Source organism: Halichoerus grypus, chromosome 5 (genome assembly GCF_964656455.1).
Source record: "Halichoerus grypus chromosome 5, mHalGry1.hap1.1, whole genome shotgun sequence".
Lineage (NCBI taxonomy): Eukaryota > Metazoa > Chordata > Mammalia > Carnivora > Phocidae > Halichoerus > Halichoerus grypus.
The window spans coordinates 171,562,254-171,576,028 of NC_135716.1; the positions used below are offsets into that span (position 1 = coordinate 171,562,254).

The 13,775-nt window shown below is 52.5% G+C and overlaps 1 protein-coding gene across 1 annotated transcript; it reads left to right on the forward strand.

The window, feature by feature from the left end:
- Nucleotides 1-12,682: 12,682 nt before the first annotated feature.
- Nucleotides 12,683-13,531, forward strand: LOC118546553 (uncharacterized). Its single transcript, XM_036109338.2, has one exon. It carries the CDS (start codon nt 12,683-12,685, stop codon nt 13,529-13,531), a length of 849 nt encoding a protein of 282 aa, XP_035965231.2.
- Nucleotides 13,532-13,775: the final 244 nt, after the last annotated feature.

Genomic DNA, 13,775 nt, shown 5'->3' on the forward strand with positions numbered 1-13,775 from the left:
TCCCCCCCAATCAATCAATCAATCAAATAAAAGCGACTTAAATGTAGGGCTTTTCTCACCTAACCAGATGGGGTGGTGGGGGTGGGACACTCACCATCGGCACAGTGATGACACAGAGGACCCAGGCTCTTAGGATCTTGCACTCCGACAGCCTAAGCCCATTGGCCTCTCCTCTGGGGTTGCCTCCTTCATTGTCCCAGGAGCAGACCCTGAGACAAGGATTTGGGTGCAGGTACTTGATTTAGGAGGGGACCCTGAGAAGCATGTGTAGGGAGCAGGGAAGGGAGACAGGGAAGGGAAGGAGGCCCAGACAAGGTGTGGTAGTGGACAATAGAGGCCCGATCCCATGGGGAACTCTGGGAGCCAATGCTTCAGAGCCGTCCCATCTACATGTGAGGAGCCTGCACGTGGGTCTTCCTACTTGTATCCCCAGAGAGGGGATGTGTGCATGGGTTTCGATTACTCATATGCACAGCTCCAGCATGCCTTGCTCAGAGTATGTACACACACACACACCCCCTGCACACACCAGAGCACACACGTATGTGATTCACATGCATGCTAGAGAATATACACCTCCTCCCTGTTAAAACAAACATCTGGGCCTTAATCTATTGGGATGCTGTAACAAAATACCATAGAGTCAGTGCCCTCAACAACAAATACTTATTTCTCAGAGTTCTGGAGGCTGGGAAGTCCAAGATCAAGGTGTCAGCAGATCCGGTGTCGTGGTTTCGGACGGCTATCTTTTTGTATTCTCACGTGGCAGAAAGCTGCCGTGGACCTTCTTATAAGAGCACCAGTCCCATTCAAGAGGGCTCTACCCTCATGACCTCGTGACCTCTCAAAGACTCCACCTTCTAATAACATCACACTGGGGGGTAGGATTTCCACATAAGAATTTGGGGGAGACACAAACGTTCAGTTCGTAATAATCTCTCACGGCTTCTTACTCTGGTCTTTGGCTTGGGCTGGGCAAAGGCTAGAGCATTAAGCATTTCTGATAAAAAGCCCACCCTTTGGAACCCCACCTAAGGTAGAATGGCTGGAGGGAAGTGAGGGAAGCCATGGCAGCCCCTCCCAGGCGGCAAGCTGAGGTTCTCCAGCCCAGGATGTAATCTCTCAAGTTACCAGCAGGGGGTGCCCAAGAGCCACGATCGTGCTTCAAGGGTTTTTTTGTGTGTGTGTGTGGTTTTTTTTTCTGGTAGGTTTCTTGTGTAAGGCTGTGTTGTCTCTGGGTGTGTTTGAGGGAGAAGAGAGGTCTCAGGAGTTCCTCATGGGAGCTGAGCTGAGTGTGATGGATGCACTCACCTCCAGTGCTAGGGATTGCCCCACCCAGGCTCCAATGCCTGGGCGCGATGTTGGTGCTTATTTCATGTTAGACGAATAGCTGAGTAAATGGATGGAAGACTGGGAGAATAGAGAGAAAGAGGATGACTCAGGAGAAAAAGGCAAAGGGAGGAGAATCAGGAAGAAGGGTGAAAAGCAGACAGATGATGGTGGGCTCAGGGGAAAGAGAAATGCTAAGAAGGTAGGCAGGGGAGTCAAGGGTGGTGAGTGAAGGGGCGCAGTGCCTTCCTCGGTGCTTTGGCCTGAAATGTCTCTTCTCCCAGAGGCCCCCCATGCTGCCCGCCACAATGCTCCCCATCTTTCCAGGCCAGCTGGGGTTGGCACTTTCTTCAGGAAGGTCTCCCTGAGCCCTCAGTGGGTATCTGTCCCTCTTGCCTTTATGCTCCCACAGCTCTGGGAGATGCTACTTGGGACCTCTCTGGTCCATTAAAACATGGGTGGTGAAGTCAGACAGACCCAGGTTGGGTTTGAATTCAAGCTCAACCATTGCTGTGTGACCTTAGCCAAGAGACCTAACCTCTCTGCACCTCGATTTCCTCAGCCAGGGTAACACCAGTCGCTCCCTCACAGGGTTTTAGTGAGCAGTTGAGCTAAAAAACACTTAGCACTGGGCTTGGCGTATAGGGAGCATTGAACAAAAGGTGGCAATTATTACTCTTGCATTCCAGAGAGTCCCAACCTCAAATGATCTGCCTTGTTGTCAAGTTGTTTGCCTTGACTTGGGTTCAGAAAATATTGTCATCAAAATGAATAGTGAGCACCACTGGTTAATGCATGTGAGCTCCCTGAAACGCTCATCTGTGCTCAGTTCATTTTTTCCCATGTACAAGATTATCTGTTACAGTGTCGCTCGAAATAAAACATAACTGGAAACAACCTAAATGTATATTGACAGGAGAGTGATGAATTGCGGCATATTTGTAGAGTGCGATACTAAAGAGTGAAAATGATTGAACTAGAGCTACATGTATCCACACGGATAGATCTCAGAAGCGTTTCATTGAACAAAAAACAAATTACAGAATAATGCATTCAGTATCTTGTAATATATATATATATAGCATTTGAAAACATGCAAATCGATGATATGCCATATGGCAACGTGTGGGAACAGAACAAACAGGAATAGCAATGATCATGAGAGATCAGGATGGTGGCACCCTCCCAGAAGGGAGGGAGCGGTGTTGGCAAGGTCTTCACGTGGCTTCAACTGTATCTGTAAGTTTATTTTTTAATTCCTTGAATACGGTGTGAGACCTTCTCTGTTTCTATCTTCACAACAACCCTGAGCATGAAATATGAGGAAGAGGCTCAGGGAGGCAAGGTAAAGTGTCCATGCTTACCCAGCCTCCTGGAAGCAAAGGTGGGAATTGAACCCAGATCTCCGGATCCCAGCTGCCCTCTCTGTCAAGCAGGCTGCTTGGGTTTTTACTGAACTGCTGGCAGTGATCTCAAGGACAAAAAAAAAAAAAGTGCCACGGAGCTGGGGCAGAGCAGCTCAACTCTGCTGGGCTGGACAAGGAGGATGGGCTCTGGCCCACTGGGCTCAGGGCTTGGCCCGTGCCTGGTAGGGGTTTGAGCCCAGGCCAACCGAGAGGAGGTTTCCCACCTTTCCATCCTTCCTGGTGCTCTCCTGGTTGGGTCAGATCAGGGCTAAAGCCAGCCTTGGGTAGGGTCTCTGTAGTGGGAGATAGAGGCCTCCTAGTCTCTGAACTGGCTCTTCTGCTCCCACAGCCTCCCCCATTTCCCAGCAAAAGCAACCCAGGGGCACAGGCGGGAAGATCACCACCAAGGGGCCTCTAGCCCTGAGGACACTCCAGGATGCCCAACCAGGACCTCATCCACAGACTCCAAACCCTCCAGGGGCAGAGACGTTCCAACTATTCCAAAACAGGGCCTGGCACTCATTCCTTGCCCCCTTTCCTCCTTCTCCCCCTCCCTCCCTCCCTCTCTCCCTTCCTCCTTTCCTCCCTCCCATCCCCCCCCCCCCTTCCTGCCTTCCAAAAACCTGCAAAGTACTAGGGCCTGTGCGGGTCACTGGAAGACAGGGATGCGAGACAGACCCTCATTTCCAGGAGCTCAGGGTCTGCTTGCGAGGTCAGATGTATAAACAGATAAGCACCTGACAGACATTCAATACATGTTTGGATCCAAGTGAATGAGACTGGCCCATGTGGCCCAGAGAAGGGCAGTGACCGGCTCAGGTCACACAGTGGTCCCATGGCGTAACTGACACTGGGGCGCAGGACTCCAGACACGGTTGAAGCTCCTTCTACTGCATCCCACCTCTGCTGTGTGTTTGTTTTTCAAGTTGATGATTGTGAAATATTTCAAGTATACAAAAAGCTTCAAGAATGGTATCATGCCAGGGCACCTGTCTGGCTCAGTCGGTGGAGTATGTGACTCTTTATCTCAGGGTTGTGAGTTTAAGCCCCATGTTGGGCATGGAGAGTACTTAAAAATAAAGTCTTTAAAAAAAGGACAGAAAGAAAGAAAGAGAAAGAAAGAAGAAAGGAAGGAAGGAAGAAAGAAAGAAAGGAAGGAAGAAAGGAAGAATAGTACCATGCCTCTTAGGAACCCACCATCAAGCTTTGTCACATCTTCCCGTGACCGCAGGTGCCTCCCTTCCCAGCCTGAATCAAATGCTCTCCTTGCTTCCTGGGACATGTTTCTTTTGCAGACCCCATGTACGAGCTTCTTTAAACAGAGGCTGTGAGGTGTTTTCTGACACCAGCCAATTCTCTGATACCCGCCGAGTATCCAACAATTCGATTCATTTCTGGCACTTTCTATCTGGTACCGGTGTCATATCCCACCAGTTAAAGGGCTCTGTTCCATATGACTGTGCCCACTTCAGACACAATCCTACCACCCCCTTCCTCTGGTTTGATAATTTGCTAGAATGTCTTGCAGCACTTGGAGATACACTACTCATGTGTTTTTTTGTTTGTTTGTTTGTTTAAAGATTTTATTTATTTATTTGTCAGAGAGAGAGGGGGAACACAAGCAGGGGGAGTGGCAGAGGGAGAAGAAGGCTCCCCGCTGAGCAGGGAGCCCAATGCGGGACTGGATCCCAGGACCCCGGCATCATGACCTGAGCCATAGACAGACACCCAATGGATTGAGCCACCCAGGCGTCCCAAACACTACTCATGTTTACCAGTTTATTATATAAAGATTCAGATGAACAGCCAGGTGAAGACATACACGGGGTGCACAATGTAAAGACTCGCAGATGCCATTCATGAGAACGGCAGGTCTGGGATGGTCGGTAGAGACCGTTCAGCAGCCCCTTCTCCTTCTCCAATTGGACAAACTGAGGCCCAGGCCATGCAGCAAGTTAATAACACAGCTGGGCCTAGAACCCAATTTCCTCGTCTGTCAAATAATGAACAGCCGGTATTTATTGAGAGTCGCCGACATGCCAAGGGATCAACCTTGGGGGGCAGGTGTTCTTAGGATGCCCCGTTTAGAGATGAGGAATCTGAGGCTCAGTTAAGGGAAGGAAGCTGCCCGAGGTCTTACAGCTGCTAGAACCAGCACCGGGCAGGAGGTCACTGGGAAATTGCTGCTGTCTGGGAACACAAGGTTTTTGCCTTGCTCTGGAATTGAAAGGATCTAAGTCATCTAAAGCAGAGTTACAGGAAGCAAGAAATTGTCAGCAGCTGCTTCCACATCCCAGTGGGGGCAGGAGGAGGAAAACCCCTTCATATGGACAGTGGCCTCCCCCCACCCCAGCTGAGAATCAAGGGAGCAGCTTTGTGGGGTACAGCCAAGAGCCGGAAATGTCAACCCTGTCATCAGCAGCCTGAGGGGGGGAGGAGCAGTCTGAGGGGGGAGGCCGGGGGGGGGGTGCCCCAGAATGGGGGGAGGGGAGGAGGTGAGCCGGAGCAGGGTCTCCCACCAGCTTCATGGAGGGAGCCCTGAGCCTGAGCAGAGAGGAGGCCAAGAGACGTGAACTGAGTCATCACCATTTATTCCAGGTGGGCTGCCTTTCATCCCATGCTGGGTTGTCACCCTTCTGTCACCCTGTGCCTTTAGGAAAGTCTGTCACACACAGTCGCTGCATGTCTGTGGTGGTTGGGGACACAGATAAGGAGGGAATAGGGGTCATGGTGGCCAGGCGGGGCGGGGGGGGTGCCCCTGAGAAAAAGTGACAGCCAGAGAAGGTGGGGGAGCAAGGGGGGGGGTCTGAGAATTGGACCCAGAGTGAGTGGTGACAAGAGACCACAACAGCCTCCCGGGTTCCCTCAGAAAAAGTGGGAAAGGCTCCAAACTTCCCACGGCACACGGAATGGAGGTTTGAGCTGTCTTATTTGATTATTACAGGAAAAAGTACCCCAGAAGGCTGGAGGGCTTGGGGGTGTACCTGTTACCTGTGGAGAATGCTCAGCACGGTGCCTCCACTCAGCGAATGCTTCATCAAGGACAAAGCGATGGTGGCCCCAGGGACAGGAGGTACCGCGGTTGACAGGCAGATGGGAGCCAGATTGCTTGGGTTCAGAACCTTGCCCGTGTTCCTTCGGGTGAGTTACTTCACCTCTGCCCTTCAGCTTCTCATCTGAAAAATGGGGGTGCTAGTCCTATCTACCTCATCAGGTCGGAATGAGTGATAAATGAGTGAATGCATATAAAGCACTTAGCACAGGATCATGGCCAGCTTCCCCAGAGAAACAGAACCAGTAAGAAGAAATAGAGAGATGTCTTAGCCTATGTTCGAGTTATAATACCAAAATTCCACCGACTGGGAGGCTTAAAGTAACAACCATTTATTTCTCACAGTGCTGAAGGCTGGGAGTCTGAGATCAAGGTGTTGGCAGCCTTGTGTCTGGTAAGAGCTTGCTTCCTGGGCACAGAAGCACTTTCTTGCTGTGTCCTCACGTGATGGAAGGGGTGAGGATGCTCTCTGGGGCCCTAGCTCCATGAGGGCTCCACTCTCATGATCTACTCACCTCCCAAAGACCCCACCTCCAAACACCACCCCCATGGGGGCTTAGATTTCAACATACAAATTCTGGAGGGACACAAACTTTTAGTCTATAGGTATATAAATATACATGTGAAGAGATTTATTATTAGTATTGGCTCATGCAATTACAGAGGTTAAGACCCAGGAAAGCAGGTGGTGTGGTTCAAAGGACTGAGAACCAGACAACCAATCGTGTAGATGCCAAGCCAGGTCTGAAGGTCTAAGAACCAAGACTGATGGATCGCTAGCCCAACTCAGGCAGGCAGAGAACAAATTCAACCTTTTCTGTTCTATTTTGGCCTTCAACAAATTGGATAATGCTGCCCTACACTGGGGTCTGCCTTCCAGAAACACCTTCACAGACACACCCAGCAATAAGGTTTAACCAGCCATGTAGGCACATCCATCCAGGTGACCCAGCCAAGGTGACACAGAAAGTTACACACAGAGCTGGGACACAGGACGCACTAGATACATACGGGCCATTATTATTATTATGGTTTTATGGATAAGGAAGCAGGGGTTTCACACAGCTGCGCTGGTAGGCTGCTGAGCTGGGGCTCAGAAAAGACACACACACAAAGAAACACACCTGATGTGTTGCTTTGCCAGTTCCCGTGATGTAAGTATTCCCACCATGGCTGATTTCAAGCTACCAGCAGTTTAACAACCCATTCCCCAAATTCTGGAATATTTAACAAATCGGCTCTGTGAGCCAGTCCGAGCTGACCCCAGTACGCCCCTGCTGCTCCCCCCCCCCCCCAGCCTGCAGCGCATGAGGGCATTTCACAAACATTAGCTCGTCCTGCAAGCCAGTGAGTCTACAAGGTCCCCTGAGAACCCTCCCTGCCCCTTTTACAGAACAGCAGATGGAGGTTTGGAGAAGTTCAAGCACTTACCCAAGGTCACAGCATGAGCCAGTTACTTGCCGTCCTACCTTCCTACGTCTTCTCCCTGCAAGGTGGTCGATAAACCTACATATGGCCATGGTCCCCACCTCCCTTAGGGGGAATTTCCCAGGCCCCATGAAGACAGGAGCCCTGTCCTCTCCCACCTTGGCTGCTCTACCCCCAAATCCCTAACGTGGCTTGGCAGGAGGGAAGTTCTTGTTGGCTGGGGTTCCTGCCAAGCCACACCTGCCCCGATGCTTCTGAGCTCAAATCCGTCCCGGCTTGTACCTGCCACATGTGGGCTTGGGGAAGGCTGTTTTGGCAGCTGGTGAGCAGAGGGCCTTTATGCTTGAGTTTGCTGGGGGATGGGGGTGTGTGACTCACTGTGCTTGGGTGGGTGAAAGGCTGTAGCTAATGGGAGGGCCAGGACCCGGCCCAGGAGAGACTTTTCAGCCCCGCAAGTAAGCTGGCCCCGTGCCAGGTAAGGGCTCAGGTGAGTCACACTGCTAACAGCAGCCTGAGGCTGGGCACAGATGTCCTCCAGGCAGGGTGGGACAGCCAAGAAAGTTTCATGGCTCTTGGCTCTCGCTGTCCCCTGGACTAACGTGGGTGTCTCAAGCCAGCAGCTGCTGAGCTCACACTCGGGGTTGCCAAGCTCCGCTTGCTCCTTATCTTTGATGCTTCCAGGAGCCATGCAACTGAAAGGACATGGGAACACCTGTCCCACCACCTCAGGCCCCAGGGGAGAAGGGTAACTGCTGAGTGGCAGGTGCGGGGGGTGGTTAATAAGCAGCATATGTGCTAATGGGGCAGCGTCCTCAGGTCTCTGGAGAAGGAGGATGTTCCCTCCATTCTGGGGTAGCCCAGAGGAATGAGATGCCCTCAAACTCCTCATGCCTGGGGTAGAGAAAGGGCCCCTGATGGATGTGGTGGGACACAAGAGGGGATAGGTAGAACTGCTGGGGTGGGAGATAGGGGGATGGGGGGGAGGGGCAAGGGATGATGGAAAGCCCAGCTCGTTTGGTAATGGAGCTAAGGAGCCAAGGTTGGAGCTGGACCCGGTGGGGCGAGGGTGGGGGCTGCTGTGGCTGGGAACTGTACGGGGCACCCACCCAGGACATTCTGAGACCCTGACATTCATCCCTGCAGTGCTAGGGAGGGAAGAGGCCGCCGGGCTTGCTGAGTGGTGGGGGATGGGGTTTGGTGGGGGACAGGGCTTCAGCTGCCCACCAGCCTGCGTCTCCAGGTTGGACCCCTCCCAACTCCGCCCAGTTCCCAGGGTCACTTACTGTGTCCTCACCGAGTGAGAGGAGTGGCCCCCTCTGGATAGAGCCAGAACACCAGGTTCTAATTCTGATTGCGGGTGAGCTTGGGTAAGTCTCTTGCCCTTTCTGTGTTTCAATTACCTCATCGGGAAAACCAAATACCTACCTCTCAGGGGTGCTGTGAGGATTAAATGAGAGGGTGGAAGGTCCTGGTGCCTAGCGGGTGCTCCACCCATGTCAGTCTCTTGGGGCTGGGGCTGGGCAAGAGGTAGGGGCAGGCAGCTTCCCCATACCCTCCTCCTCATGTGTCCTCATGCTTGGAGTCAGCTGGACCCTAACCAGCCGGCCTGACTCAAGACTGGACCCTGAAAGCCCAGGATCTAAGGACAGAACCTCCCCTCCCCACCCGGGGAAAGGGCTTTCAGTCTCCTTGACCCCACTTCTGGCCCTAAAGACCTCTGCAGCCCCCAGAGTACTTAGAGATCCTCTGGAGTTAGGGAGGCCAGAGAGGGACATTCTTGATCTTCTGGGACGCAGCCTGGCTTTCTGGGAAGATGGAGGAACAGCACATTCCTCCTAAAATAATTGTCCTGGAGTTATTTCCAGAGGCTCTTAGCGCCCAGGCCAGAAATGGCTAGTGATCCCGATGCCTGGGTACCTTCAGGACAAATGGGACAGAGGCCCCGCCCTCTCGCTGGCTGCCTGCCTGGCCCCCAGCCCAGAGCAGATCCAGGCCAGGCTGAGGCCCCACAAGGGAACTCTTAACACCACTTCCCTGGTCCACTGAGTTCCCCCACACCTTTCTTCCTCCTTCTTGGGGGCCCTCTGATCTCTCCTCTTGGCTCCCCATTTCAGCAACGATAACCACCCCACCCCAGGACCAAAAGGCTCATTGGCTGTGGGCTGGGGAGGGCCCACGCAGAGGTTTCCATGTTACAGCACTTGATGATCCTGGGTCTGGTCATTCAGAAACATTGGATTAAACCCAGACTGGAGAACCCTCTCCAGAACGATGTGCCCATGCTCTTCAAACACGTCTAGGTCACGGAAGACAAAAAAGGGCTGAAGAACAGCTCCAGGTTGAAGGAAACCAAAGACACCTGAGAACGAAGGCCATGCGTGCTCCTGGCTTGGATCTTGCATGGGAAGAAGAGTTGCCATGAAGAACGTCAGAAGGGCAATCAGCAAAATGTGGATGTGGACCGTATAGTAGATGATCATACTCTCCCACGGCCCAACGTCCTGTATTTGGTCATTGTAGTGTGGAGGTGTGAGATGTCCGGGATGTCCCTTCGTCCTTGGTGTGGGGACTATTTCATGCTGGGCCTCACAGATGTGATCTGTTCTTCTCCCGGACCCAATCGTGTTCTGCCAGATCCTGGGTCAGGCCACGAAGCATCCGAGCTCCATCCTCCTCTTCGTCTTTATTGGAGAAGGGGGTACGGGAGCAGAGCTGTATGTCTTGTGCTTGGTATTATTCGATCCAGATGTCAGTTGGGGTAGGAAGCATAACCCAGAACCCTGGAACGAACGGGGTTCCCGTGATCAGTACAAGTTCTACTCAGTGAATGTAGATTACAGCAAACGGAAGAAGGTCCAGACTTCTAAATGAAATGTTTTACTAAAAAGCTGCTTAGAATGAAGGTCTTCCAGAAACCATCCGCACAACTTTCCGCTCATCCAGGAAATATTTCCCCTCTAAATGCATGAAATCATGTTGGTGCATCGTGTTGGGGTTTACACGGATTAATAAATATCTAAAACTTGAAAAAAAAAAAAGAAAAAAGAAAATGTCTCTGTTCGTTCGGCATGTAGGAGATACACCCCCAAGTGTTCAGGGCTAAAAGATGCTGTTGTCTGTAACTTCCTCTCAAAATAATAATAATGTGTGTGTGTATGTGTGTGTGCGTGTGTAGTGATAAATGTGGCAAGAGCATTAATAATTTGTGGATTTGGATGAGGACTACGTGAGAGTTCATTGTCTTATAAGTTTTCAGGAAGTTTGAAAATTTTTCAAAATAAAAAGTAAAACTGTATTTTTAATATTTGAGAGAAGGACATGACGGAGGGAGGCTTTTCTTGGCAAATATGTCCTGAGTGCCCCCTAGGGACCAGGGCTGGGTAGAGGGCATGGAGCTTCTGAGATTCGCTGGCTGAAGAGTCCTCAGGCTCTGGCCAGAGCCCGCCGTGTAGGAGATACTCTACGCCAGGTCGCTGACCTCGGCGAGGAAGGAGAGACCATGCAGTTATGCTCAAGAATGGGTTACTCGAAGCGACAGCACTCTGGGGAGACTCAATATGTGTTTGCTGAGCCAGTGAGAAAAGAGAAGTGACTGATGCTGACCACGGCCGATGGGAGCTATATCAGGACCAGTATAGAACTTCCTGACTCTCTGCATAATTAAACACCAGAAAGACAACAAGGAACACTGGAAAACATCCACCCCAGTCTCGTTGTAAAAATAGGGCCCATCTGTCCTGGAGGGCTTAGTGTGGCGCGGGCCTGGAGGCAGGGGCCTGGCCAGGATGACCTCTGGAGGCCCCTCCCAGCACTAGGATTCCATGATTCTATGACATGGCCAGCAGTCTGGAGTGGCAGCATGAAGGTATCCCCCGCGGAGAGCAACAGGAGGGCTAAGTCATCTACCTCCTAAAGACAGCGTGAGCGTGGGAGAGGGCCCTGATGGCATATGGGGCCCAGCCAGCCAGGAAGGGAAGGGTGGGGCACTGTGGGGGTCAGCCCTCAGTCACCTCCTGCATTTCCGGAGGAGGAGACAGGGTGGGGTTGGACCTGGAAGGAAAGAGTCAAGGGTTTGTACATTCCACTCGGTTCAGACCCAAAGGACAAGGGCAGCTGAGGGCCGTGGGCTGGAAGAGGAGCAGACAGCTGTTTTCTGGGTGGGACAGGCTCAAATACTGCTCTGTTCTCACTAGGCAGAATTGGAAAATGAGCTCAAGCTGGCAGTACTGGGGGAGAGAAATCGGGCCTTCCCTCTGCTTGGGGGTAGGGGAGTATTGGGGAACAAGGGGACAATGGGGACAAGGAGGGGAGGACTCCACTGCCCTCCTCCACAAGGAGGAGATGGGGTTAAATGGACTGAGCATCTTCTTGGCCTGGGCAGGCCTTAGTCTCAGTGAAGCGCCCACATTCAGACCACAAGGAGTAGGAATCCCAATGCCCCCTCCTCTTGTGGAGTGGATGAAGAGACCCCAGATATCAAGACCAGATATCCTGGAAGGCTGTGACCTTACAAGGGCATCCCCGTTGGTAGACTTGTCGTACTACCTCTGCCCCTCTCATTTGGGATTCCTAAAGTCAGGACCAACTTAATTATGGGGTTTAGCAAACACCCCTGTCCATCTGGTTCTCCCCATTAGGACCCCCATCCAGCAGGCAGAGCAGGTGTGGGGAGAACTCTTCCTTAAGAGACTGTGAAGGGGGCCAAAGTCACCCCGACATAGCATTGTCTTTCAGGGGTCATCAGACACACCCAAGATTGTACCTTGGCCCCACCACTTACAAGCTTGGAATCTGAGGCAAGTCACGTAATCTCTCTGAGACTGAGTTTCCCCATCTGTCAACCAGGAATAGAATAATGCCCACCTCCTTGATTCGTAGCAACAAGTATATGCAAGACACAACCAAAGGGCCAGGCGAGGAGAGAGTACATATAGTATTACATCACTTCCCAGATACATTTTTTTTTAGTATCAGGTGCATTGTGTTGTTGATGATTAGCTATTTAATATTACCTGGAAAGAAGGTCTCTCTCTCGGTGCTTGGAATTTCCCCATTAGAGATTCAGTCCTTGGCTTTTGTGGTCTTCCGGAGTCCTTGCTTAAAAGGCAAATGGGAATTTCAGAATATGGGCAAGAGCTAAAGGAACAAGGAGACTGCCCCACATTTCCCTAAGGGTCCTCTGGCCTCGGTTGTTCCTGAGGTCTTGCCTTCCTCCCCATCTCTTGCTTTCCGAAGAATAAGATGTCTGTTTTCCAGTTTGAAAATCCCTGGGCCCAGGAGGAGGATGAGGAGTGGGAGAAGGGTGATGTTGGGGAGGCAGAGGGAACACATGCGGAGAAACGTGCAGGGAGGGGGGCATGGAGCCAAGTAGACCTGACCCAGCTGTCTTCACCAGGCCCAGGTAGCCAGCCTCCAGGTGAGCTCACAGTAGGTTAGTGCCACGAAGCTCATCTGCCCAGCAGGGATGATGTCTGGACGTCTGATGAGCCGGTCCAACACTTCCAGCCACTTGAACCATGCCAACAATGTGTCCTTAGCCCAGACTCCAGGCTGGCCCCATGGCCCCAGCGTGACCCGGGCCAAAAGTCTCAAGCGCCCCCACACCCCGAGTGGCTCGGCAGAGTTCAGTACCTGCAGCAGCCCCTCCGAGCAGTCTGACAGCCCCAGCTCCCCCAGACTTCCAGTGAGGAAAATCTGCATGGGCCGCCCCTACAACTCCAAGTGTGTAGAGACCAGCCACCTCGCAAACCACCCCAAGGTGTCCAGGAGGCCCACTTGCCGCGGCAGCCCCCACCGCCTGCTCTGTACGGATCGTCCCTCGGGCCTCTGTAGCCCCACCTTCCTGGACCGACTCATCAAAGGCATCAACTACCTTGACAGATCCACCACTGCCTTCTATACCAACTGCCCCAAATCATCCCTGAGGCTGCCGAGGCTTGCCGCCAACTACCTGGGAAGCGCTGCCAACTCCATCCACCCGGACCACCCAGACCACTCGTTCCCCCGCAGTTACTCCAACCCCAGCGCCAGCATGGCTGCCTTTGACAACTCCGCCAACACGTGCATGGTGCCGTCCACCAGGGGTGTCAGCACCCTGCAATGTGTGGATGAGTCTGCCAACGCCAGTTACTCACGCCGGCTTCAAAGCCGGAGACTCACGCCTGAGCTGCCGCAGAGGCCAGGGATGAAGCTGCCTGAGCTCCCCTTGTTCGGCAACGGGATCTTTTCCTCAGGCCGTCTGCCCAAGCTCTGGGAGGCAATCTGCTCGGGCTGCAGAGCCCCCGAGCCCATCTCCAAACCCTGTAGCTGGTGGTGACATCGACCAGGAAATGGGTACGTGTCCATCAGGCTGCAGTTGTAGAAAATAAATTGTCTGTGGCAAAATGCTCCTTCCAAGGCTCTGTTGAGGGGGGTGGGGGGGGGACAGCCATTTAGATTGGGGGTTATAAACTCAATGACCTATAGGGCCGGGAGGGTGGAAGTTAACGGGTGAACTGGGCTAGGTGGAGAGGAAATACTTGGTCTAAACCCAGCTCTCCAACGGGTTGTTGCTTTTTCAA